The 26,516-nt window shown below is 46.7% G+C and overlaps 1 protein-coding gene across 2 annotated transcripts in view; it reads left to right on the forward strand.

Annotated features, from left to right (window-relative positions):
• The first annotated feature begins 1,446 nt into the window (after window positions 1-1,446).
• COBLL1 (cordon-bleu WH2 repeat protein like 1) overlaps window positions 1,447-26,516 on the forward strand; it is a 204,171-nt gene continuing 179,101 nt past the window's right edge. The window contains exons 1-3 of one of the 2 annotated variants that reach the window (XM_033945070.1): window positions 1,447-1,907; window positions 2,049-2,133; window positions 2,218-2,319. In XM_033945070.1, the coding sequence (XP_033800961.1) occupies window positions 2,273-2,319 (47 nt within the window). In that variant the 5' untranslated portion in view covers window positions 1,447-1,907; window positions 2,049-2,133; window positions 2,218-2,272. The remainder of the gene's footprint in view (window positions 1,908-2,048; window positions 2,134-2,217; window positions 2,320-26,516) is intronic. The other variant, XM_033945069.1, reaches the window with a different exon arrangement.

Consider the following 26,516-nt stretch of genomic DNA (forward strand, 5'->3'; position numbering starts at 1 on the left):
TGGTGCCTGGTATGGAGGTTATGGTACCCGTATGTGCCTTTACATGATGGTGGTGGATGCACAGTGGGAGACCTGAGTGAAGGAGATCTTCAACTACATTAGGCCTGATCCCACCTGCAGGAGTCCTAGCCCAGAGGACGTCAGCTACAGGGGTGAGGGAAGCCTTCCAGGTCGGCTATGGCAGAAGTGGGCATGCAGCTGGAAGGCAGGAAGAAGGCCTGTTTACAAATGTGGTCCCTGGCAGCAGCGAACAACATTGGCTCCACATCAGACAGGAAGAGTGCTGCATACCCCCCACAAGTGGCTTAAGTACCCCTAGGGGTACATGCACCATGTTGAGAAACACTGGTTTACATCACAGCTTGGGGGGCAGGAGAAGAGTGAAGATCTGATTGGTAGCCCTGCCGGCTTAGCGTTACACTCTAGGGGGAGGCGTCAAGATCAGGAGAATGACAATGACAATGACAACAACATGGCCGCCGGAAGTTGGAGGGGCCACGATGCCATGGTTAATGGTGATAAGGAACAAGGAGGTGCTTCTAACTGCAGAGACAAAGCTTTTCACAGTTCTTGCGGGCGGTGAAAAGCTTTATTCCTGTGCTTGTGGTGAGTCAAGCTTTGGCATCTCCATAGCAGCGGGCAAACCGCAGTCCACCGCGGTGTTTGTTCATTATATCATTCTGTACTGTGAACCATGAGTCTGTGCCATTACATTACAAATTCATTAGGGTTTTTTTTGGGTGGTCCCAGGAGTCAGGCAGAAAACCCTCCTAAGAGCTGGCCGGAGCACCGCATTGTGTGGTGGGAGACACGAATCTTTTTGAGCCTTTTTTTTTTTTTTAATGCTTCCAAAACTGTGTAAGCAAACTTACTTTGCAGGTCCTGTCTGTATTTTTCCTCTAGGATCTTTAAACTTGGCCAACAGCCTCACCTACAAAGAGTTCTTTGTATCAGGTAAATAAAGCGGAGTCCTTGGTATGTCTCAAAGTATTTAAAAGACTTTTAGTTACATAAGTCTCAAAAAACATCCTGCTACAGTACTGCATAGGCACTTAGGTAATTAGTGAATCACTGCCTTTCGAATAGGGACCCAGCTAAAAGGGAAGAGCGTCTTGTGAGCCGCAGGGCACAGTCTCTGCACCTTTGCCCTAACGCCTCCTTTTGACAGAGGCACCGTCTCCTATAGCTGATCTATTATTATTCGAAGGTAACTGCTCTGTCCAGGAACATCGCCCTCCCTCTCTTGCTCAGTGTATACGCTCTCTCAATAGTTTAGTTTTTAAAACACAGCTTTTAAACTTCAATAAAGGTTCAGCACCTTTGAAGAACCGGAGGAATGAACGTGAGCGAGCGCGAACTACACCGCAGAGGCTTCTCGCGGAGAGAAAGCAATTGTACCCTCCCCCTTCATCAGTCACGGGCCGCGCGCACGCTGGGAACGCCGCACCTTTGCCGCTTCGTCCCCCCCCCCCCCCAGTCTCGGCACCTGGTGGGCTCTTCCCGAGCCCTGCCTCCCCGCCAGTTTCACTGTTGAAAAGAAGCCGTTCGACTCGTAACAGCAACTGGTTAAAAACCAAAAAAACTGAGATTTCTGCTGAGGACGCGGCTGTTGGTTGCTTTGTAGTCCTTTTCTCCACCCCCACCCCCCCGAAACCTACAGTTTGGCTCGATCTGAAACTACTCGCACAGAACGCTCCGACAGTATTGCTCTGTGGAGAGAGGGGTGGGGGTGGAAGATACCTAATGGGGAGGGGGTAAGTTTTAGCCGCTCCAATGAGTCAAGGCAGGACTTGAAAGCGGCAGCGGAGAGAGAAGCCAACGACCGAAGGAGAGCGGGAGAAGCAGGCTGGCAGCCTGCAGTGGGGGAAGAACAGACGGGCTCTGTTTGTGCGGCAGTGGGAAGAGAGGTTAGTGTTTCAAGTTTCTGCCGAGAAAGTTTACTGAGGTGTGGCTGGAGAGACGTGCCACAGTGGCTCGCGACGGTCGGGAGCCGTGGCGCCCTGCGGGCTCCTTCCTGAGTTTGTACTTTTTTTTTTTTTTACTGCTAGTGAGCCACTCGGATTCACCGCCCGAGCAGCAGGGACAGTGTGTAAAAGAGAAAGGGAAACGGGCATTGCGAGGAGCGTTTAACAGGTGAAAGGAGGAAGCTGCTGCCTGTAAGAGTAGCTATGGCGTTGTTCGTGAAAAACTAACCTCCTTTTCATTTTTTGCTTATAGTCATAGAGAGAGAGAGGACACTGCGCAGGATTGATTTGCACAGGCTTCTAGAGCAATGGACGAGCCGGGCGGGTCGGCTCAAACAGTTCCAGCGCCCTCGGGGTAAGATCTAAAGGCACCTGATCGGTGTCCCCCCCCCCCCCCCCCCCCCGCCCCCGTTGTCCCAGTCACTTTCTCTGCAAACTGTTCTCGTCGCTAGTCTTTCCTTTATATCAATCGGTACCAGAAGCGCGTCGTCTGAGTATCTTGGGGCAGAACCTGATGTTTGGGAAAAGTAGACGATTGTCAGCTGTTACTTTTGAACCGCTGCATAGAAGTGAATCGAAATTCTGGAGAATGGATTGCTTAGGGAGAAAAAGCAATACTGTACCTGCAAACGATTGTTTACACCTGCACTCCGGGGCTGGGACATGTTATCTTGTTTATAAAAAATGTTACTAGGAGGACAGACTCTCTAATATGGTAACATAGATCTGATATAAACATGCCCATGATCTAAATGTTTCCTTGAAGTTGTTTTACTGCAGTGGTGGTCCTTGGCTAGACTCACGTGGCCAGTTGGAGAGGTTTCAGTGAAGTTACAATTACTGTACTTATGTTTGCTTAAAAAAATTCATGTGTCATATAGAAATCCTAATATTTGTTACATGTTTGAAAGTTCTATTAAAACCAGCATCAAATTGAAAATCAAAATACCCTTGGAAAGAGAATATCGTGCTAAATTTTTGGAATGTAATTTTGGCTGAACTGTTTTGGGGGGAAGTGGAAGATTTAGTATAAGACGATTTTGTCTAACCATACCTTAATATATTTTGAGTTACAGTTTCTGTAAAAAAGAATAACAGGGCATTCTGCACATGATTAGATTTGTAAGTGCTTGAAGGAAAGGTATCTTGTAATAACGGAGTACCAGAGAGATTTGTTGTGAAATTTTCATCAAACAACTTGTACTGTAAACATATTGTCCTCAAAATCGCATCTTGTATGCACTTTTAAAAAATATGTTTGCTATTTTGTTCTGTTAGTAGAAAAGTATAATTTGGGAGCTAGTAGGTAGGTATGGTTAATGACTTTTATTTGTACAAAATGCATTTGGAAGTACAGTGATTTGCAACTTGGAAAATGACAAAATGAAAGCATGTCAAAACCTGTAGGCCTTTCAGGTAGTCTACCTCAGTGCTAAGAATTACTGCAGTTTTGTTTTATAAAGGGCTTTTCCTGTTTTGTGCCTGTATAAGAAATAGTTTTTTGAATCAGGCCAGATGGCTGAAAATTTGCCTATAATAATGACCATTTTTTGACAGTTAAGTACAGTAATACAATTATTTTCAAATCAATCCCTAACAGTTTCTTGTGTTAGTGAAGAATTTCCTTTGGCTATGAAACATGAATAACTTAAATTCCACCAGCATTTGTTATATTCTTGCTTTAGGTCATGATAAAAGGATAATTGGCTAAATATTAGTAAATATTAGTAAAAAAAATATAATATTAGTATAAAATTATGTGTTTAGATAGTGCCATATACAAAGCTGGGCTCTTGTAATTCACCAAGTTATCTTAGTAGTCCAAGGAGTTAACCATCATCCCCTTAATATTAAGTGGGACTTAGCCAGTCGGGAATGGCTCTCTGCTGGCTATTTGTCGATAGCCAGCTGTCTCCTCCTGAATATCGGGCGTATGGGCAGGTGGCCAGATAGACAGACATACCTAAAAGAACATAACATAAGAATAGCCTTACTGGATCAGACAAATGGTCCATCAAGCCCAGTAGCCCATTCTCACCGTGGCCAATCCAGGTCACTAGTAGCAATCCAGGTCACTAGTATCTGGCCAAAACCCAAGGAGTAGCAATATTCCATGCTGGTCTCTTTGACCATTAGCTTTAGCCAACCAGTCATTAAAATTCAGCTTGGCTGGTTAAGTGCTAGCTGTTGACCTTAATGGGGGGAGGAATAGAAGAAAAAATGGATCTAAAAACAAGAGAGGGAGAGAGATGGTAGACAATGGGATTTAGGGAGGGAAGAAACAGAAAGGGAGAGAAGCTGTACACAAGGGATGGTGTAGAGGGGAATAGAGATACTGGATAGGAGGGTAGTTGGGAAGAGAAAGGGAGAGCTGGTGGAACCTGGGGTGGTGGAGAAGGAGGGAGAGATGCTGGATGCTGGAGTTGAGAAAAGGAGTCCACAAACTCCCCCAAGTCCATCTACCCCCCACCATCCATCTTCCCCCCACCAAGTTCCTCTTTCCCATCCATCTTCTCCCCATCTCTCCTTCTCCAGTCCACCAACTCCAACAAGTCTCTCTCCCCACAGCTCTGACCCCAACACAGAAGCCCAGTATTTGGCTGGCACAGGGCAACACTCATGTTGCACCTACCAAAAGCTCCGGGTGTTTCGCACAGCGGACAAATGCTTTCCCGCGAGCTACAGAAGATGCGGCCTTGCAAAAGCCAAGCGAGAAGCATCTCCACAACACTTCCAGTGCGCTTATGCCACTCCTCGTGAGCCCCCGTGCGCCACCACATCGCCCGGTGTGCCAGGTGCGCAGGGCTCTGACCGTCATGTGGTGGCCAATGAAAGGCCAGCTGCTGGCGGGACCCGGGAGAGCAGACACGCACCACTGAGCAGTAGCAGCAAGAGCAGTGCATGCAAGTGGCGGATTGGGGGTGTTTGCCGGGCTCTGGGGGAAGCATGCGGGAAGATGAGGTGCAGGCATTTGCTGCCAGCCAACCAACCAATTAAAAATCTCCTTGCTGCTACCGATCTGCAAGCAGAGGTCTGCTCGGCTTTCCCTCTGCCACCAGAGTCCTTGCTTCTGATGTAACTTCGGTTTCGCAACACCGGAAGTTACATTAGACGGAAGGATTCCAGTGGTATAGGGAAAGCCCGAACGGGTCTCTAGCAAGGGGGCCTCTGAATCAGTGAGTTCGATTTATTGCAAAAACAAATCAATTTGAATCGATTCACCCGAAGTGAATTGCTTAATTGATTTGAATTGCAAATCGGGCAGCACTAGTGAGAATACCTAAACCATGCCCCCTTAGGTCTCTTTTGTGTTCTTCACTACTAGACCACAGTGCCAGCTGTGAGGAGTGGCCCAGTGGTAGAACTCCTGCCTCATCACCCTGGGGCTGTGGGATCAAATCAGCTTCTTCTTGTGACCCTGGGCAAGTTACTTAATCCTCCATTTCTCTCTCTCTATCTATATATATGTAAATTGCTATGAATGTGTAATCTCAAAAAAAACCCCTATAACCCCTTTTCTTTCCCCTTTATGAGGGCAAGCTGAATACTGCTGATTATAGCATGCTCACTCTTTGCAGGTTTTGTGCACAGTATATGTAGTATTGACTAGTTTATTTGTCTCAAGAGTATTTTCTGATCTATTTATATATATTTATTTAATTTTCTATCCCATTTTATAATACATGCTTTTATAATATGCAGTTTTCAGACAGACTACTAGCCTGTGTAGGTGTAGGTGCAAATTACAGACACTTTAATGCATGTAATTTGCAATTGCTTGCATTGTTTCTGCTTTGATAATTACTAAGTACAAAGTACCTACATTATCTACTGTTGTACATTGGCCTCTTCCTCCTGGGAGAGGAGACCTGGCTTTTTCTCACCCTCCCTTCTAGGCTGATGCATGCCTAAGAAGTGTCTTATTTATTTCTTGGGCTTTACAATGGTGTGGAAGAAGCCAGGGCCTTCCCTTAGCGCCACCTGTTTCTCCTGAAGTATCTAGCTTACTAGATTGTGGTTGTGGGCCCCTTCCCTCATCCAGGGGCTTTGTTCAAGTGAGGAGGTGGGGTTCTGAGATTCGGTGAAAGCTGGTGCATCGCTGACCAGTGGGTTTAAGTTTGCTCCCATGGATGCCTAAACATTATCTTGTGCTGCTTTCTCATGGGTTCTGAGGAAGGGACCTTTATAGCAGAGGAGTATAAAATCATCTCAACTACTGTGATTTGGTCATAAGCAGGCTTTGTTTAATTTATGGGCCTATTCAGCTGTTTCTAGAAATTGCCTTATTTTGAATTAGCTATGAGACCGGCCGTGAACATGCTTGCAATAAATTTAAAAATTGGCCTTGTAGTAATTTTATAAAGGATTGACATTTGGAAAAGGCATTTTAGAAAGTTATTTGGCAGTATAGGTATATGAGGCAGCAACACATTGGTACATACTTTTGAAGCAGATGGATTTTTTTGGCCACTTTGAGTCATCCATCTGCTGAAAATATCCAAATTGCGATTTTTCAAAAGGCAGAATTTGGATGTTTTACACAATAGGGACATGTTTTGGGTGGGCCCAAAATTAGGACATTTTTTCATTAATAATGGAATGAGAAGAAATGTCTAAGGTAAAAAAGGATGTTTTTATCGAGACTTGTTTCATACAAATTCAGGGTACAAAAAGGTGTCCTGACTGAGCAGTTGACCACTGGAGGGATGAAGTGTGACCACCCCCTCCTTATCTCCCAGTGGTTATTGACCCCTCTCTACTTCCTTCCCCACTAAAGTGAAAGTGAAGGTAGATACCAGACTTTATGATAACTTCAGGTACTGTGGCCACTCCTAATAGAGCAGCATGCAAGGGTAAGGTGTAGCTTAGTGGTCAGTGCAGAGGAACAACAGGACCCAGGTTTAACTCCCACTTTAACTCTTATTACTGTACAAATTAGTGAGCCCTCCTAGAATCTACTGTACCTGAATTTAGAAGCATGATTGTAGTGGCATACCTTTAGATACATTAGATTTTTATCTGTTCCTGGGGGGCTCACAGTAACATATAAAAGAATTAAGGTTGGATTTGTACTGGGATCCCATTGTTTAAAAACATTGCACTGACCTCTAGGCTGTCTTTCTGCTCTGCAGGGACATCTTTGTGGCCATTTTTCTGCAATGATGTTAGATAAACATTTTTATGTCTGCTTTTTTGGCATTCATATTTGGGACATTTCATTTTGGAAGATGTGCTGAGAATGTCCAAATCAACAGCTAAGAACGTCATCCTCATGTATTTTTGAACAGGAAATCCTGACTCTCTTCTGTTCAAAAATGGCTGAGAGATGGACTTTTTAGGGGATATTATGAGCAGGACATCTCAATTCTGACTTGGATGTTCTTTCTAAAATACTTCTCATTGTGTGCTATATGGGTATAGTTTGGATAGAGCAGGGCATAAAGTAGGTACTGTATTTTTCGCTCCATAAGGCGCATCTGCCCCTAAGATGCACCCTAGATTTAGAGGAGGAAAACAAAGATATAAAAAACATTCTGAACCAAATTCTTCCTGCCAGGCTTTGCACCCAACCCCACACTCTTTGCCAGGCTCTGCACCCTGTCCACCCTCCCTGACAGGCTCTTTACCCTGTCCCCTCTGGTGGTCTAGTGCTAGGCCAGGGTAGGCAGGCCTAGTGGCAGGCAGAGCCCCCCACCCCCAGGCAGGTAGGCAGGGCCCCCCCCCTGGGCAACCCCAACACATGGACACCTTCAAGAGCAATGACAGGCAAATAGGAGGCCGCAGAAGCTGAAAAACTGACCAGCAGCCCTCTGTCCAGCATTTTCCCCTGAACCTGTCGATCAACTCCCCTCCCACCTTCAAACTGTCTTTGAGGTCCCTGGCATCAAGTCGCAGAAGTTGAACAATCAACCCAGCTGCCCTCTGTCCAGCATTTCCCCCTCCCCTGCCTACCTTCAAACTGTCTTTGAGGTCCCTGGTGTCAAGTCGCAGAAACTGTCCGCGTGCGACCCCCGCGCTACCATCCCGACCCCTTCAATGCAACTTTTTTCTCCCACAGCCAGGTTTTGCCCCTCTCTGACGCAGTTTCTTGTTTTGGGTGGGATGGGACGGGACTTGGCAGATGTGTGTGTGTGTGGGGGGGAAAGGCTCCAGGGCTGCTGCAGGCAACCCATGTAAGTCGCTGCCGCTATCCAGGAGCAAAAAAAAACTGGTGAGTTTGAAGGTAAGATAGATGAAGGAAGAGGGAAGGAGAGAGGTGGGTGGAGGGATGCCAGATGATGCACACGGGAGGGTGGTGAAGTGATCACAAGTGTGTGTGACTTGGTGGTGTCTCTGACGCTGCCAGAAGAGTCAGCCAGATGAAAGGGCAGGAATTCAGAATACAATGCTAAATGGCAGTAATTTTAAAAAGGTACCGGTGGTGGTAGGGGGGGAGGGAGGGGGGCTTGGGTATTCGCTCCATAAGACACACCTTTATTTTCACTCTCTTTTTGGGGGGATAAAGTGTGTCTTACGGAGCGAAAAATACGTTATATATTTTACAAAACACATCATCGGGACAAGTGTAGGGTGTATGTTCTCATTTATACCAAATTTGGAGTAATTGTTTATTTATTAGGTATTTATTATACCGCCTGTCAGTGTTGCCACTATAAAGTGGTTACACACTAAAACTGTAAAATTGTAAATGTGAGCATCAGCATATGCATGCTACAAGCACCAGTTCTGGTACTTAGTTTATTAAGGCACCTCTGTCACCTTTGTAAAATAGGTGCCTTTTTGGATTTCTTGTGTTGGTGATTTATATAAAAACTAGTCCTATAGCCCTTTACATTAACGGGTGCTAGAATATATGTGTGTATGTCTGTCTTTATTTCTTTCTCTCTCTCTCCTTAGCCGCTTTCTTTCTTTCTGTCTTTCTTTTTCCTTGGCTGTCCATCACCACCCCTTGCCTGCTCCCCCTGTCCATTGTCCCTTCCTTTTACCTCCCCTGTGTCCACCACCACCCCTTCACTGCTCTCCTTATGCAGCAACAGCCCTTCTCCTTTTGTTTTACCTCCCCCCCTGTCCAGCAGCACCTCTTTCCTTCTCCCCCTGTCCAACATTAGGCCTCTGTTCCTTTTTCTTCACCCCCTGTCCATCAGCACCTCTTTCCTTCTCCCCCTGTCCAGCAGTAGGCGTCCCTTCCTTTTTCTCCCCCCCTCCTCCTTCTTCAGTTTTTGGTGTTTGGAGCTTCTCTGTTTGTGGGCGCAGCTCTACCTGTTAGGAGAAGAAGCAAACAGTGATCTGCAGCTGACAGGCACCCTACTGCTTGGTAGGGGTTAGAGCATAGGCTGTCAGGCATCCATAGGAGGCTCAGTGGTACCTTGTAGGGTGCTGGCTGCGTTTTTGCCTCCCCCCTTCTAGTTGTGCATCTGTCACTCTGTGGGGGTAGAGGTTCAGTCAGACGTTGGAGAGACATTCTGGATGAGGCAGTAATTTCTTATTGCGAGAACTGATGGCAGCCATTCAGGGAGCAGTATAGGGCCAGCATGAGCTCGAAAAGCTCACTCCTACTGGGTGCGCCACTGGCCGCGAGATCTAAGATAGCCATCCAGGGAGAGAAAGGCTCAGCGCAGGGCAGGGATTTAAAAAAGTGAAAAAAGGTACACGGGGGAGGGGCTAGAAAAATTGTTAGTTGGCCGGGATGGGAGACGGGAAGGATCCTTCCTGTCCCGGCCTACCAGATCATACGGCAGGCTGGCAGAGGCCTTTAACAAGTCTGGGAAGGGGTTGGTGGTCACTTGGTGATGACCCGAATATAGGATGAAACCCCCATTTTTTGGGCCCAAAAATCTTGTCTTGTATTCAAGTATATATGGTACTTATACACGTGCACACTCTTTAAATGGAGATAGCAGTGAAGAGTACCAGTGGCTTATGAGTTATGGAGAGAACTGGAGACTTAACATGGGCATCTCAACACACCTATCCTCTGCACCTCATTTTCCCTCTCCTTCATACTTTAAAACCACAGTTAACCATAAAAACATATTTGTATACCGCAGATATGCTAGAACAGGGTCACAGCTCTTGCTGTTAATTTGACATTGAACTTTACCTTTAATAGCCTCACAATACCTATCATGTCACCTCTAATGCCCTCTTCTCCCCTCCAACACTTTCTGTGTAGGGAGCTGGGGATAAGGAGTGGGCCTTGCAGCTGTGTTAACTGCAGCTGGATGGATTAGCTTTCCAAATATTCTCATATTGCTGTTTTTCTGCAAGACCTGTTTGTTAGGATTTTGTCCTTTGTCAGCTGTCTGGTAAGCAATAAAATACCCCTCATTTTGCAGACAGACCCTATAGGCTGGGATCACTAGAGAAGCTTGCTACCTTTTAAGGTTTAGGGGAGGAAGGTTGGAGATCAAGGAATCCCACTGTAGTTGAGCATATAGTCATCTGTATATACCAGATAGCCATTTAATGCTCAAGTACCTGAATAAATTAATGTAAACCATTCTGAGCTCCCTTGGGAGAACGGTATAGAAAATTGAATAAATAAAAAAATTAATCCTTGTCCAGTTCGCCTTTTATTAGATGGAATACACCCGAGAGTCTTAAAAGAACTGAAGGTTGAAATCGGAGAACTATTGCAAAAACTTGCCAATCTGTCAATTAGAACTGGAAGATAGCGAATGTCATGCCGATTTTCAAAAAAGGATCAAGAGGAGAACCGGGCAACTACAGACCTGTGAGTCTTACGTCTGTCCCTGGAAAGATAGTTGAAGCACTGATTAAAGATAGCATAGTCCGGCATTTGGATACACATGACCTGATGAGAGCCAGTCAACATGGCTTCAGGAAAGGAAAATCATGTTTGATGAATTTACTTCAGTTTTTTGAGACAGTGAACAAACAAATTGATAGTGGAGAACCGGTGGACATAATATACTTGGACTTCCACATAAAAGACTTCTCTACAAAGCCATGGAATAGAGGGAGATATACTAAGATGGGTAGGCAAATGGCTGGAGAACAGAAAGCAGAGAGTAGGCATAAATGGGAAGTTCTCTGACTGGGAGAAGGTGACTAGCGGTGTGCCTCTGGGCTCGGTACTTGGGCCCATCTTATTTAATATTTTCATCAATGACCTGGAAGAAGGAACATCCAGTAAGATCATCAAGTTTATAGACGACACAAAGCTATGCCGGGCAATCAAATCTCAGAAGGATAGCGAGGAACTCCAGAGTGACTTGTGTCAGTTAGAGAAATGGGCAGAGAAATGGCAGATGAAGTTTAATGTGGAAAAGTGCAAAGAAATGCATTTAGGCAGAAAGAACAGGGAACACGAGTATAAAATGTCAGGTGCAACTCTGGGTAAGAGCGAACAAGAAAAGGACCTGGGTTTACTGATAGATAGGACCCTGAAACCGTCGGCACAATGCGTGGCAGCGGCAAAGAAAGCAAATAGAATGTTAGGCATGATAAAGAAGGGAATCACGAGTAGATCAGAGAGGGTTATAATGCCGCTTTATAGAACAATGGTCAGACCACACTTGGAATACTGTGTCCAACATTCCTTAGCAAAGCAGCAGATGAATCCAGACAAGTGGGGAATAGCTCACATCGACCAGCAGGTGGAGATAGAGAAACTGATTAACCGTTGGCCTTATAGCCCGGTATTCTCTCTGTCCATTCAGTTTGCTCTATCTCCCAGCAGGAATGTGAGCTAGTCCTCTAGCTCCTGGATTTTGCTGTACTGAGTGCATTTCTGAGCGACTTGAGTCTGCTGTTGAGACTAGCTCTCTTCTAACAGACAGGGGTGCCTGGCTGAGCGGTGCCGGCTTTAGGTGAACACCTGGGCCCTCCCAGGTCCCTTCTCCACCCTACCCTCCGGAGGATTGAGGGATTCATTGGGCTCTGCTGTCTTCTTTCCAGTATAAAAAAAAAAAAAAAAAAAAAGACAGAGCCTGTTAGTACTGTGCTGTTCCTGTTTGGTCAGCTAGAATTACAACTGCCAGCCATAACTTCGCGTTTTAGAAGTCGCGTTTTTTGGGGTGAGTACTTCTGCTGATATTTGTTTCCCCGCTCCGCGTTCCGACTATCCGACCGAGTTGCGACGTTGACCGGGGCGGGTCGGGGTCGCGGGTTAAGGGCGGGTTTGTAAACGAGCAGAAAGATAATGGCGGCAGAAGCTGCAAAGCGGTGTTCTCGCTGTGGTAAGCGAAGGACACTGCTAGGTCTGTGCTCAGCCGGGTGTTCAGATACACCGGCTGAGGCTTCTCAGGCAGCAGAAGTGGCTCAGTCCCGCGTTGGGGAAGCGCAAGTGGTTTTCCCTTCCCTTGTGGTTGAGTCGGCCAAACACCAGACTGCTGGGACAGAGGAGGGGAAGCCAGCGGAGGTAGTAGCGTCAGGGACGCTGGGAGGAGCCGCGGGTCCGCTACTCTGTTCGGATCAGACTGGGTTGGCTGGATTTGGGCTACCTTCATTTTCGCCAGAATTTGTAATGTTAATGCACCGAGCGTTTATGTTGCAGGGCTCGCAGCCTGCTCAGCCGGTGCCTATGAGTATGTCGGAGCGTCCGGTTCCATCTACTTCCACTTCTGGTTTTGCTGCCAAACCTTTGTGTGCGGCTGCGGTTCTTGCGGCTTCTCCCGGAAATTCACGGGTAGCAAAAAAGCGCAGACTCGCAGCCGCGGACGAGGGAGATACTATTCCAGTCTCTCCGTTATCTCTTCCGGACTCCCTGGAAGAGGGTGAGGTATTGGACTTGGACGATACCCCGGGTAGGGAAGTAGATGATCCGTCCGCTCTACGTCTTTTTCATAGGGAAGAACTTTCTTCATTAATTTCTAAAGCGCTGCAAGGCTTAAACATCTCGCAAGATGAGGCTGCTAATTCTGGTTCCACCAATCCCCTTATGACAGGGACACGAAAGCCACCCAGGTCCTTCCCAGTGCATGAGGCTATGCAGGAACTTATTACGGCGCAGTGGGACACGCCGGAGGCAAGTCTGAGGGTAGCAAAGGCCATGCGGCTATTGTACCCGGTGGCTCAGAAAGAACTTGAAAAATTTCAATTACCCAGGGTTGACGCGCTGGTGGCCGCAGTTACCAAAAAGACTACCTTACCGGTTGAAGGGGGAGTTGCTTTAAAGGATACTCAGGACAGGAAGCTTGAATCTTCTCTGAAAATGTCCTTCGAGGTAGCTGCGGTCACTCTACAGGCCGCAATTTGTAGTTCATACGCGGCACGAGCGTGTCTGCAGTGGTCTCAGTTAATGACTGATAATTTAATCGAGTCGGGTGGTTCGGTTCCAGTAGAACTGGCTGATTTGGAGTCAGGTCTGGCATATTTAGCAGATGCTTTATATGATATTATTCGGGCTTCCTCAAAACAAATGTCTCTGGCGGTGGTTTCTCGTAGATCTTTATGGCTCCGTAATTGGGCAGCAGATGCAGCGTCTAAGCTCCGGCTCATAAAGCTCCCTTTTAAAGGCCGTTTGCTTTTTGGGGAAGATTTGGATAAATTAATTAAGGATTTTGGGGATACCAAAACCCAACGGTTGCCGGAAGATAGGCCTAGACCCACGTTGAAATCCTCCACCTCGAGACAGCGTTTCCGATATCGGACAGGTAAACCGGGTTTTAGGTCCACGTATGGTTCCTTCTCTTCTTCAAGGCCTAGGTTTCCGCAGAAAGGTTCCTTTCGTGCAGCGAAACCTCCTTCAGCTCAGTCAGCCCGTGCCCCAGCAAATCGGTCTTCACAATGACGGGGTCTTGGCTCCCTCCGCTATTCCCTTAGGGGGAAGGCTGTCGGCTTTTGTAGCGGAGTGGGCCAATATCACGTCGGATCAGTGGGTGCTAGAAATCATTCGAGACGGTTACAAGTTAGAGTTCGCCTCTCCCGTCGCCGATTCTTTCTTGGTGTCCCCATGCAATGGGGTAACCAAAAGGGACTCGGTACGAATGACCCTTCAGGTGCTTCTAGATCTGGGGGCGGTGGTGCCGGTGCCACAGGTAGAAGTGGGACTCGGCAGATATTCCATTTACTTCATTGTGCCAAAGAAAGGGGGGTCGTTCAGACCGGTGCTGGATCTCAAACGAGTCAACGAATTTCTCAGTATCCGTCATTTTCGGATGGAGACAGTTCGGTCTGTCATTGCGGCGGTGAGGCCGGGGGAGTTCCTCACTTCCCTCGATCTCAAGGAGGCGTACCTCCACATTCCGATTTGGCCCCCGCATCAGAGGTTTCTGCGGTTTGCGATCCTAGGCCAGCATTATCAATTTCGGGCGATGCCCTTTGGTCTGGCAACAGCTCCTCGCACTTTTTCAAAGGTGATGGTGGTTGTGGCAGCATTTCTCCGCAAGGAGGGGATTCGAGTTCACCCTTACTTAGACGATTGGTTGATCCGCGCCTCTTCAAGGCAGGAAAGTTTGTCGGTGACTCAGAGCGTGATTTCTCTCCTTCAGTCTTTGGGGTGGATCATCAACTTTCCAAAGAGTTCGCTGTCCCCGTCCCAATCCTTAGTGCATTTAGGGGTGATGTTCGATACTTGTCGGGGAAAGGTGTTTCTACCCCGAGAGCGGGGAGAGAAGTTACAGTCTCAGGTTCGTCTACTTCTCGAATCCCCGAGACCTCGGGTTTGGGATTATGTACAGGTTCTAGGCTCGATGGTGGCGGCTATAGAGGTGGTACCCTGGGCTCGGTTCCACATGAGGCCGTTGCAAATGTCTCTTCTTTCACGGTGGTCCCCGGCGTCCCAGGATTACGATCTGCGTCTCCAATGGACTCCTCGAGCGGCTTCCAGCATGCAGTGGTGGCTCAACGAGTTCAATCTTTTTCGGGGCATGCCGTTGGCGACGCCGGATTGGGTCGTAATCACGACAGATGCCAGTCTTCGGGGCTGGGGGGCTCAGTGCCTACAAGCATCGATCCAGGGGGTTTGGTCCTCGGTAGAGGCCCAGTGGTCGATCAATATGCTGGAGTTGAGAGCTATCAGGCTGGCGCTTCTGGCATTTCAGTCCAGGATTCAGGATCGTCCAACCAGGATCTTTTCGGACAGCGTCACAGCAGTGGCGTATATCAATCGGCAGGGGGGTACCCGAAGTGCTCAGTTAGCCGAAGAGGCAAGGCTGTTGTTTCAGTGGGCAGAGACGCATGTGCCTCTCCTCTCGGCGGCATACATTGCGGGTCACGAAAATATTCAGGCAGACTTCCTCAGCAGAAATCGTCTCGATCCAGGGGAGTGGGAGCTGTCCGCTCAGGCGTTCGATATGCTTGTCCTAAAGTGGGGGCTCCCGGAGATAGATCTCATGGCCTCGTCTCGCAATGCAAAGCTGCCTCGGTTCTTCAGCCGACGAAAGGAACCAAACTCGGAGGGGGTAGACGCGTTATCTCTCCCGTGGCCTCCAAATTCCCTCCTATACATATTTCCTCCTTGGCCGATGATAAGTCGGGTGTTACAACGCATCGCTCTCTTTCAGGGACAGGTGATCCTGGTAGCTCCGGATTGGCCACGTCGTCCGTGGTACGCAGATCTGATGCAACTATATGCGGGCGATCGTTTGAAATTTCAGGTGACTCGGGACTTACTAACTCAGGGTCCAATCTCCATAGAAGATCCGTCCCACTTTGGTCTTACGGCCTGGCTATTGAACGGTCACGGCTAAGGAATAGAGGTTATTCTGAGCAGGTGATTGCCACGCTTCTTCAAGCAAAGAAGCTTTCCACGTCTACCTCCTATGCTAGAGTCTGGAAAGTTTTTGACTCGTGGTGTGGGAGGCACGGGATTTCGCCCTTTCGGGCGTCTCTATCGGCTATTCTTTCCTTTCTGCAAGAGGGCGTAGCTAAAGGGTTGGCCTATAATTCTCTGAAGGTTCAGGTAGCGGCCATTGCTTGTTACAGGGGCCGGATTTCTCGTTTGGCGCTGGCATCACAGCCCGATGTAGTCCAATTTTTAAAAGGAGTTCACCATATTAGACCTCCTATGAAGAGACCGTGTCCCTCATGGAGTCTTAAGCTGGTCCTTGGGAGGTTACGAATGGTGCCTTTTGAGCCTTTATCCATGGCTACGCTAAAAGATGTCACTTTGAAAACTGTGTTTTTGGTAGCTATGGCTTCGGCAAGACGGGTGTCTGAATTGCAGGCGCTATCTTGTAGGGATCCTTTTTTGCGGATTTCGGATGCTGGTGTATCGGTTCGAACAGTACCGTCCTTCTTGCCGAAAGTGGTGTCTTCCTTTCATATGAACCAGTGTTTATTCCTCCCGGCCTTTCGGAAGGAAGATTGGGGGGAGCAGTACTCGTTGTTGCGTCTCCTGGATGTGCGCCGGATGATTCTACATTATTTGGGGGTGACTAACGACTTTCGCCGGTCGGATCACCTCTTTGTTTTGTTCGCGGGGAAAAACAAAGGAATGGCCGCGTCGAAAGCTTCCATTGCGCGTTGGGTCAAGGAGACGATTGCTTCGGCTTATTTGTTGACAGGGAAGCAAGTACCAGAGCAACTTCGTGCTCATTCAACTCGGGCTTTAGCTACGTCATGGGCGGAGTCCGGGGGTCTTTCCTTAGAGGAGATTTGCAGGGCGGCTACTTGGTCGTCGAGAAATACCTTTTCAAAGCATTACCGGTTAGATGTGGCAGCCAGTGAGGAGGTTAGTTTTGGCGCTTCAGTGATTGCGGAAGCGGCATTAACTTCCCACCCGATTTAAGTTTTGCTTTGCTACATCCCACTTGTCTGGATTCATCTGCTGCTTTGCTAAGGAAGGTAAAATTATGTTCTCACCTGTTAATTTTCTTTCCTTTAGAAGCAGCAGATGAATCCAGAGCCCCACCCTTTAACTTCAATCTCTATATAGGTGTTCGGGGGCAGTCTTTGTTTATTTTCCAATTGAGTTATTGTTGGTAGTTGTTCAGTAATGTCTCATTGTTGCGTTTGATACTGGAAAGAAGTTTTTTAAGCTGCTCATTCTCCTATCTCGGGATGCTTGGGCAAGGAGCATAACTGAATGGACAGAGAGAATACCGGGCTATAAGGCCAACGGTTAATCAGTTTCTCTATCTCCACCTGCTGGTCGATGTGAGCTATTCCCCACTTGTCTGGATTCATCTGCTGCTTCTAAAGGAAAGAAAATTAACAGGTGAGAACATAATTTTACCTTGGTATCCCGACCTAAAGAAGGATATAAAACTGCTGGAGAGGGTGCAGAGATGAGCAACGAAGCTGGTTGAAGGTATGGAGAACTTGGAATACGAGGAACGACTTAGGAGACTGGGATTGTTCTCCCTTGGGAAGAGGAGACTACGAGGAGATATAATCGAGACTTTCAAAATACTGAAAGGAATCGACAAAATAGAGCGGGAAAATAAATTATTTACAATGTCCAATGTGACACGGACAAGAGGACATGGACTGAAGCTGGGGAGGGACAAGTCCAGGACAAATATCAGGAAGTTCTGCTTCACGCAGCGAGTGGTGAACACCTGGAATGCTCTCCCAGAGGAGGTTATTGCGGAATCCACCGTCCTAGGATTCAAAAGCAAACTAGATGCACATCTCCTTATGAGAGGCATAGAAGGATATGGGTGACTAAAATGACCCTGGCTGGGTCTCCGCGTGTGTGGATCGCCGGACTTGATGGACCGAAGGTCTGATCCGGAGATGGTGGTTCTTATGTTCTTAGTTCGATCATCAGCCTGTAGTTTCCCTTATACTGCCAGCTATTTTATTAACTTATGACTCCATAAAGTGCCTATATCTTCTAAACTAAACTAACTAAACTAAACCTTAAGTTTATATACCACATCCTCTCCATGAATATAGAGCTTGGCACGGTTTACAAGAGCTTAATAAAGGAAAAGAATAGCACATTGAGTTTGGTGGATTGAGTATAGGGGGGAAAGACTGGTTTTCAGGTGCTTACGGAATAGTTGGAAGGAGACCTGAGTCTGCAGTGGGGGTAGTAAGGTTGTTCCAAAGCCCTGCAATTCTGAAGAAGAGAGATTTTCCTGCAAAGAGGATACCTTTTAGTGAGGGGAAGGAAAGTTTAAGTTTTTGGGTGGGCCTGGTAATGTCGGGACTCGGGGAGTTCCAAGATAGAGGGATTGGAGGAGGGAGGATGCCGTGTAGGATTTTAAAAGCTAGGCAGGAACATTTAAAATGAAACCTGGCGATTATTGGGAGCCAGTGGAGTTTGGACAAAAGTGGGGAGACATTGTCAAATTTACGTTTTGCGAAGATCAACTTGGCCGCAGTGTTCTGAATTAGTTGAAATCTATGAAGACTTTCATTTCAAAGTATATTATGTCCATCTTTTTACCTCAGTGGATGATAGGATACAGCTGTTAATACGAGAGAGGGAACAAACCTACATTGTGTTGGAAGGAGTGAGAGAACTATTCAACTTCTAAAGTTTACATTTCATTTTGGCTTATTTTTCCACTTGAAGTCTCTGTCCCAGCAAAGGAGCTGGGATTAATGCTATTGAGACTCCTCATTGTCCTGTTAGAATGATGTTTATAGGGAATGACAAGTCACTGTTTAGTTTGAGAGAGTTGAGGGTACAAGATATGACATTTCCTATTTCATCTCATGTTAGTGTTGGGTGTACAGTTGGAATCGCAACTTTCTATGCAGACCCAAATTATGCATATTATAAAGGGAGCATTTTTTCAGTTGAGATTATTGTCAAAAGTGAAAAACAATGATGTCTATAACTGATTTTGGACTGTGGTACAAAGTACTGTAGTGTCTAAGTTGGATTTTTGTAATGCACTGCTGATGGGAATTGCAAAAGTTAAGATCAAAGTGTTAACAGGTTCTACAAAATGCTGCAGCAAGAATGATTACAGGGGTTGTTTGGAATGATCACATGCGGTAATACTAATATTGAAGCAGCTATACTGGTTGCCAATTCAAATGAGGATTGACTATAAAGTCATGACAATTATGTACCAGGTACTTTATGGGTTAGCCTCCCGATATCTGATATAGGTGTTGAAACAATACATTCCTCGCAGAGCTTTGAGATCGCAGTCTGCAATGAGGTTATCGATTGAAGCACTTGGAGAGACACATTATAAGAAAACACAAATGACAGCCATTTCAGTAGTGGGTCCATGTTTGTGGAATGCATTACCAGGGTATCTGAGACTGTGTAGAGATAAAATGTGTTTTAAAAAAAACAACTGAAAACTTATTTATTTGTTAAAGCCTTTCATTAGTTGGGTATTAGGGCTGTTTTAGAACTTTTGTGCAGAGCATACTTTTATTGGTTGTGTGCTATTTTACTAGTTGTGTGTAGGATTGATGATCAAGATTTAATGAGACTATGTTGTCTTTATGTCATGTCGGTATGTATTGTAATCTGCTTAGGTACTAAGCGGAGAAGAAATTTTTTTAAATAAATAAATAAATAAAAATAAACTCAAAAAATCGATTTCAATAGGCTGAATCAAATCAAAAAATTTTGCCCTAAACTGGGTATCACTAATATGTATACCCTAGTGGAAAGAATGGATAGAGGAGATATGATAGACGTTTAAATTCTTCAATTGTATTAATCTACAAACAAATATTTTCCAGAGAAGGAGAAGCAGTAAAACTAGAGGACATATTATGAGATTGTGGGATCGAAGATTTATGAGTGACATCAGGAAATACTTTTTCATGGAGAGGGTGGTGAATGTCTGGAATGCCCTCCTGCTGAAGATAGTGGAGACAAAATAACAGTGATAGAGTTAAAAATGCATGGGATTGACACAATCCTAATACTTCCTTTTTATCATATGTCTCTTGGCACAATCCCAATATCATTTTCATAGCCTTCCCCTGGACCACTGTTGTCTTGTATCCTTAGCAAGATAAGGTCTCTAGAACTGAACACAGTGGAGCCTTACCAATGACTTGTACAAAGTTATTAACACCACACTTTTTCTGGTAGTGATTCTTCTCTCTCCATGCAGCCCAGCATCCTTCCATCTATGGTCTTCTTTGTCACATTGTTTTGCAGCTTTGAGATCTATGTATATTAGCTGCTCATCCCCTAGCACATACAGCTCCTTTGGATTTTTATTCCCCAAGTGCATCACTCTGCATTAAATTTTAACTGCCAAGCATAAGACCTATGAGGAACTGTGTCAAAGGCTTTGCTGAAATCTAGGTAGACTACTACATCTAGCAGATGTTCTCTGTCCAGAGCTCCATAGACTACCTGTGATGAAATAAGTAACTAAAAACGATGGAAACAAACTGTTGGAGTGGCTATTATGAAAGTACCGTATAGAAACATAGAAAGATGACGGCAGATAAGGGCTACAGCCCATCAAGTCTGCCCACACCATTGACCCACCCTTTTAAGTCTACTGGCCCCCTTAAGTCAGATCATACTGCCACTCTACTGGCCTGCTCTATTAAGTCTATACCCTAGCGACCCTATTCATTGGTATGACCCTCGCAGTGATCCCACATAGGTATCTCATTTATTCTTGAAGTCTGGGATGCTGCGGGCCTCGATCACCTGTACTGGAAGCTTGTTCCAATGCTCTATCACTCTTTCCGTGAAGAAGTACTTCCTGACGTCTCCACGAAACTTCCCTCCCCTGAGTTTGAGCGGATGTCCTCTTGTGTTCGAGGGTCCTTTGAGAAGAAAGATATCATCTTCCACCTCGACCCGTCCCGTGATGTACTTAAATGTCTCAATCATGTCTCCCCTCTCCCTACGCTCCTCGAGAGTGTAGAGCTGCAATTTGTTCAGTCTTTCTTCGTACGAGAGACCCTTTAGCCCCGAGACCATCCTGGTGGCCATCCGCTGAACCGACTCAATTCTGAGCACATCTTTATGGTAATGTGGTCTCCAGAATTGCACACAGTATTCCAGATGAGGTCTCACCATGGCTCTGTACAATGGCATCATGACTTCAGGCTTCCTGTTGACAAAACTTCTCTTGATACAACCCATCATCTGACGTGCCTTAGATGAAGCCTTCTCCACTTGAGTGGCAGTTTTCATGTCTGCACTGATGATCACTCCCAAGTCTCGTTCTGCCGTAGTCCTGGTTAAAGTTTCTCCATTCAAAGTGTAAGTTCTGCATGGATTTCCATTTCCGAGATGCATGACCTTACATTTCTTGGCGTTGAAGCCCAGCTGCCAGATAGAGGACCAACTTTCTAAAGTACGGAGGTTCTGTTCCATAGTATCCTGTAGATTGTAGCCGTTTACGATATTTCATAGTTTGGCGTCATCAGCGAATAAGGTTACCTTACCTTGAAGCCCTTGAATCAAATCCCTAATGAATATGTTGAAGAGGAGTGGACCCAGGACTGAGCCCTGCGGCACTCCGCTGGTCACCTCCGACGTTCTAGAGAGGGTACCGTTAACCATTACCCTCTGAAGTCTGCCACTTAGCCAATCTTTAACCCATGCAGTTAGTGTTACCCCTAACCCCATCGATTCCATCTTGTTCAGCAGTCTGCGGTGTGGGACGCTGTCAAAAGCCTTGCTGAAGTCTAGGTATATGACGTCCAAGGACTCTCCCGAGTCCAGCCTTCTTGTTACCCAGTCAAAGAAGCTGATAAGATTGGACTGGCAGGATCTGCCCTTGGTGAATCCATGTTGACTGGGGTCCCGGAGATTCCCCTCATTCAAGATCGTATCTAATTTATGCTTAATTAGTGTTTCCATGAGTTTACACACTATTGAAGTGAGACTCACCGGTCTATAGTTCGCAGCCTCAGTCTTGCAACCCTTTTTATGCAGAGGAATGACGTTGGCTGTTTTCCAGTCCAACGGAACTTTCCCCGTGCTTAGTGAGAGATTGAAGAGCACGGCCAATGGTTCCGCCAGAACATCTCTCAATTCTCTAAGCACTCTTGGGTGTAAATTGTCCGGTCCCATGGCCTTGTTCTCCTTGAGCCTTGTCAGCTCGCTGTAGACGTCTTCAGGTGTGAACTCAAAATTCTGAAATGGGTCTTCCGCAATTTGTTTTGCCTTCAACTGTGGTCCGTGTCCCGGTGCCTCACAGGTGAAGACTGAGCAGAAATATTCATTTAGTATTTCGGCTTTTTCGGAATCCGCCACCGCGTAGTTTCCGTCCGGTCTTCTAAGGCGTACTATACCGTCTGTGTTCCTTTTCCTATCACTAATATACCTGAAGAAAGATTTGTCCCCTTTTTTAATGGTTTTTGCCAAAGTTTCTTCCACTCGAAGTTTGGCCTCCCTAACTGCTGTTTTGACCGCTGCAGACCTGGTCTTATATTCTACTTTAGTTTCTCTTCTCTGCGTACGTTTGTAGGAAAGAAATGCTTTTTTCTTCTCCTTAATGAGGTGCGAGATCTCCTCAGTGAACCATTGGGGTTTATTGTTTCTTTGTCGTTTGTCTACCGATTTTATGTAGCGATTAGTAGCTTCGTGTATGGATGATTTCAGGTACGACCACATAGCTTCCACATTACCGGACTCTGCTTGGTCCTGCAGCGTCTGATGGACGAAATCTCCCATGCGTGTGAAGTCGGTGCCCCGGAAATTAAGTACCTTTGTTTTTGTGATTGATTTAGGGAATCCTTTCCTAAGGTTGAACCATACCATGTTATGGTCGCTGGAGGCTAGCGTATCTCCTACCGAGACCTCTTGAGACGCTTTCCCCATTGGTGAGTACCAGGTCAAGGACCGCCTGGGCCCTAGTGGGCTCCGTTACCATCTGTTTTAGTTGTGCACCCTTTATGGAGGTCAAAAGCCTCTTGCTGCTACTGGTTGTTGCTGAAAATATGTCCCAGTCTGCATCAGGCATGTTGAAGTCCCCTAGCAGTACAGTGTCGCCCCGTAGAGTGATATTCTCTATGTCTTCAATTAATTCCGCGTCCATGTCTTCCAGTTGTCTTAGGGGTCTGTATACCACACCAAGATACAGACATTTATTGCCACCTCTTGCCAGGTTAACCCAGAGGGACTCCCCGGTGTACTTGACATCTGTGATCCTGGTGGTTTTGATGTCTTCTTTAATGTATAGTGCTACCCCTCCACCTAACCTGCCCTCTCTGTCCTGACGAAGTAGATTGTACCCCGGTATAGCCATATCCCACTCATGTGAGTCCGTAAACCAAGTTTCGGTTATTGCCACCACGTCTAGGTTGGCATCCCTTATTTCAGTTTCCAGCTCTAGAATTTTATTGCCTAAACTGTGAGCATTAACATACATGGCCCTCCACACTTTGTGTATGCTAGGTCGCTGTAAGGCGTTTTCCACCTGAGTCTGTGTGGCTCCTAGAGAACTGTTTGCTATGTGGGCCCTTACCTCGGAAGCAGAGTGTCGACTCATCCCATCAGGATAGTTCCTTTCCGCACCAGTACATGAGTAGGTACCCTCCCTCAACTTACCTAGTTTAAAGCCCAACGAAGCAGGCGGGCTAGTCGGTGTCCGAAGATTTTCTTACCTCTGCTGGTCAAGTGGAGTCCGTCTGGTCCCAGAAGTTCTTGTAGCGCCTCTCCATGATTCAGGAATCCGAAGTTCATATCCCGACACCATCCTTGTAGCCATTCGTTGGTTCTTAGGATACATTCATCTCTGGCTCTTCCCTTGCCTCTAACTGGGAAGATTGAAGAGAAGACCACCTGCGCACCCGTCTGCTTCAGCCTTGCACCCAAGGCTCCGAAGTCTCTGGTGATGGTCTCCTGGGTGTCTCTGGTGATGGTCTCCTGGGTGTTTCTGGCAGTGTCGAGGTGTGAGTAGTTTACCCAGGTTGGTGGTGACGTCCCGTATCCTGGCTCCAGGCAGACAGCAAACCTCCCTCGAGTGTGTATCCGGTCTGCAGATTGGTCCCTCGGTGCCCCTCAGCATGGAGTCCCCAATGACTATAACTCTGCACTTCTTTCGTTGTGGGGGGGGGGGGGGGGAGCCGGTCATCAGATGGAGCTGCTTGTTGGGTCTGCTCCTGTTCTTCGTGTTGGGTCTGTTCTTGTTCGTCGTCGGCAGCTTCTTCTTGAAGAATCTGGAATCTGTTCCTCAGGACGAGGTGAGGGGTTGACTTAGGGTTGGCCTGTTGGGAAGAAAAAGAAGAGGATGAAGAGATTGAAAAAGGGGGGGATCTCCTATGTTTGCTTGTGGAAGAGGTCACCAGCTGTCAGGTGCCATTGTCGCTAGCCATTGCCTGTATCCCAAATGTTGGTTTCAAAGCTGATGATTTGGGCGTCTCGAGAATGGACTTGTCGTGGGCATGTTCTGTGACTTGGGACAACTCCTGAACGACTCCGTCGATGTAGGCTTCATCCTCTCGGATGCTTCTCAGGCGTTCCACCTCCTCCCTGAGGCTCCACAGTTCCTGCATGAGGGCCCCATCCAGCTGAGCGGCCTCCTCTGTCTGCGTGGAAACTGTAGTGTAATGCCGAGGGATGGACTCGTTCTGCACGGAGACCTCTGTCCATCGTCCTGGATCCTCCTCCCTCTGCACGCCGTCCGTGTTCTCCTCCTGGATTCCCATGGTGGCTGGAATGCTGGATATGATTGTAGCCTTGGCGCTTCTAGTCCTCCCTGCCATTTCCAAGTTGTGATTTAGGTCTGTGTTCCGCCACTTATTTCTGTCAGATGGGATGATCAGTGACACTCAGAAAAGCACACAGACAATATAAAAGCATAAACAATAACCCTTTATTATATATATATATATATATATATATATATAAATAGCTTCACCGTAATCCCAGGCAACGACCATCCTTTACAATTGGGAATCCCTGCAATTGATAGGTGGGTGGACACGGGAGACTGTCCCTTTAGACCTTTAGACGTCTTGGATTCTAATGTTAGGGGCACAGTCCCGTCCTTATAAAGGGTGAAAGCTGCTGAGTTCATAGCTAAACAGCTGGTCCTGCAGTAACCAGCGTCCTTCATTACGATTCAGGCACACCCGGTCCTGGTCTTTTGTTCTTTGTTGTTTTGGCAACACCCAGGTCAAGGAGGTCAGGATAGCAGATCAGCAAACTTGTTGCAGAAACCAGCTTTCCATCTGGTTTTACTGTCCTTTTGATGTTGTTTTGGCAACACCCAGGCCAAGGAGGTCAGATAAGCAGACTTGAGGAGACATATCACGTAGTATGTTGAGTTTCAGTTACCCCCTGGCCATAGGCATAACAGTCTGCCTGTCAGTAAATTAGAAAAAGAGAGAAAGTTAGAAAAAGCCGACTGAGAGCTAGTGTGAGATTGCGAAAGATATTGATGTCTGAGAGATTAGGGTGTCTGAGAGATTAATGCGAGATTGTGAAGGTTTTGATTGTCTGAGAGATTAAGAAGTTAAGAGCTGAGGGTATGAAGGGGTGGCTCTCTGTGAGTTAGTGTGAGAATAGCAAGTTAAGTATGAGGGTTTGTGAGATTAGGGGGAGGGTTTAAGGTAAAGGGATAGGATGCTGCTCTAAGATATCCTAGTTGAGTGTAGTTTGGCTCTTCGCAAAGGCGCTCTCGCTAAGGCGAGCGCCTTTGCTGCTCGCCTTCGCTGCGCGCCGAACGGCTGCGCGCCGTTGGCTCTCCTCCTTTAATGGAGGAGCCCGGTCGCGAGTCGCTGACGCGGTGGGGGTGGGCGGAGCTACTCTCGCCGCTACCCCGAAGTCTCTCCCACGTTTCCCTGCGCTCCCAAAAATGGGAGTCTCAGTTTATATTCGGATCAGCACTGACTCACTCCCCCTCCCGAACATGTTTGTAGGACTCTGCCAGGCCTATTGTAGAGACCTGGCCTAAGGCGAGACCTGGTGGTCCAGTGTTAGCTGAGACAAGAGGGATCCCTCCAGCCTCCCCCGCCTCTTAAATCTCCCTGGTGGTCCAGTAGTGGCCGGGACAGTAGGGATCTCTTCCGCTCCTGTCCCAGCCCAATTCTAATTATTTTTATCTCTTTCCCTCCTCCGCGTACCTTAAGTATCCATGGTGGTCCAGCGGTGAATGGTGGCAGTTGCAACCTTCCTTCGCTCCTGCCCATGCAGAAACAATTAGCTAATTGGCTGCCATGAGTTCTTGCTATACTATCAACCATGTTTTAGACCTGTAACACAAAAGCTATGCCACATTTGTTATGTCTGTACTGGAAATGCTGCATTTTCAACTATGATATATCCGCCAAGTCTGTATTATCACTTAAGTCATGTCCTGTCTACAGTATATTGTGAATGTACTCTTGTAACTCATTCTGGGGTCCTTTGGGAGGACGACCTAAATAAATAAATGAATATTTACTGTAAACAGTTATATCTCTGTTGAGCATTACTGTGTATATCTGGTCTTGCTAAAAGTTGTGGCATTCTTTTAAAAAGACAGTACATGTTGAAAGATTCAATACCCTTTTGAAAGTCGTATAGTAGATGGAGTAACACAAGACTGCTGTAAACTTCTGTCTGCCACGTGTTAATAGAAAGTAGCATAAAGCAAGGATGGAAAAATCCTGGTCACTTATTACTAAAATTTTATTCCTGTGCCTGCTGGTAGCTTCTGAGCCATGAAGCACTGGAGAATAAGAAGTGTAGCAGCAGTCGAGTAGGGCAAGTACAGTATGTAGTTACCCAATTTATGAGGAGAATTTGCTATATGAATG

This window comes from Geotrypetes seraphini, chromosome 5 (assembly GCF_902459505.1).
Source record: "Geotrypetes seraphini chromosome 5, aGeoSer1.1, whole genome shotgun sequence".
Lineage (NCBI taxonomy): Eukaryota > Metazoa > Chordata > Amphibia > Gymnophiona > Dermophiidae > Geotrypetes > Geotrypetes seraphini.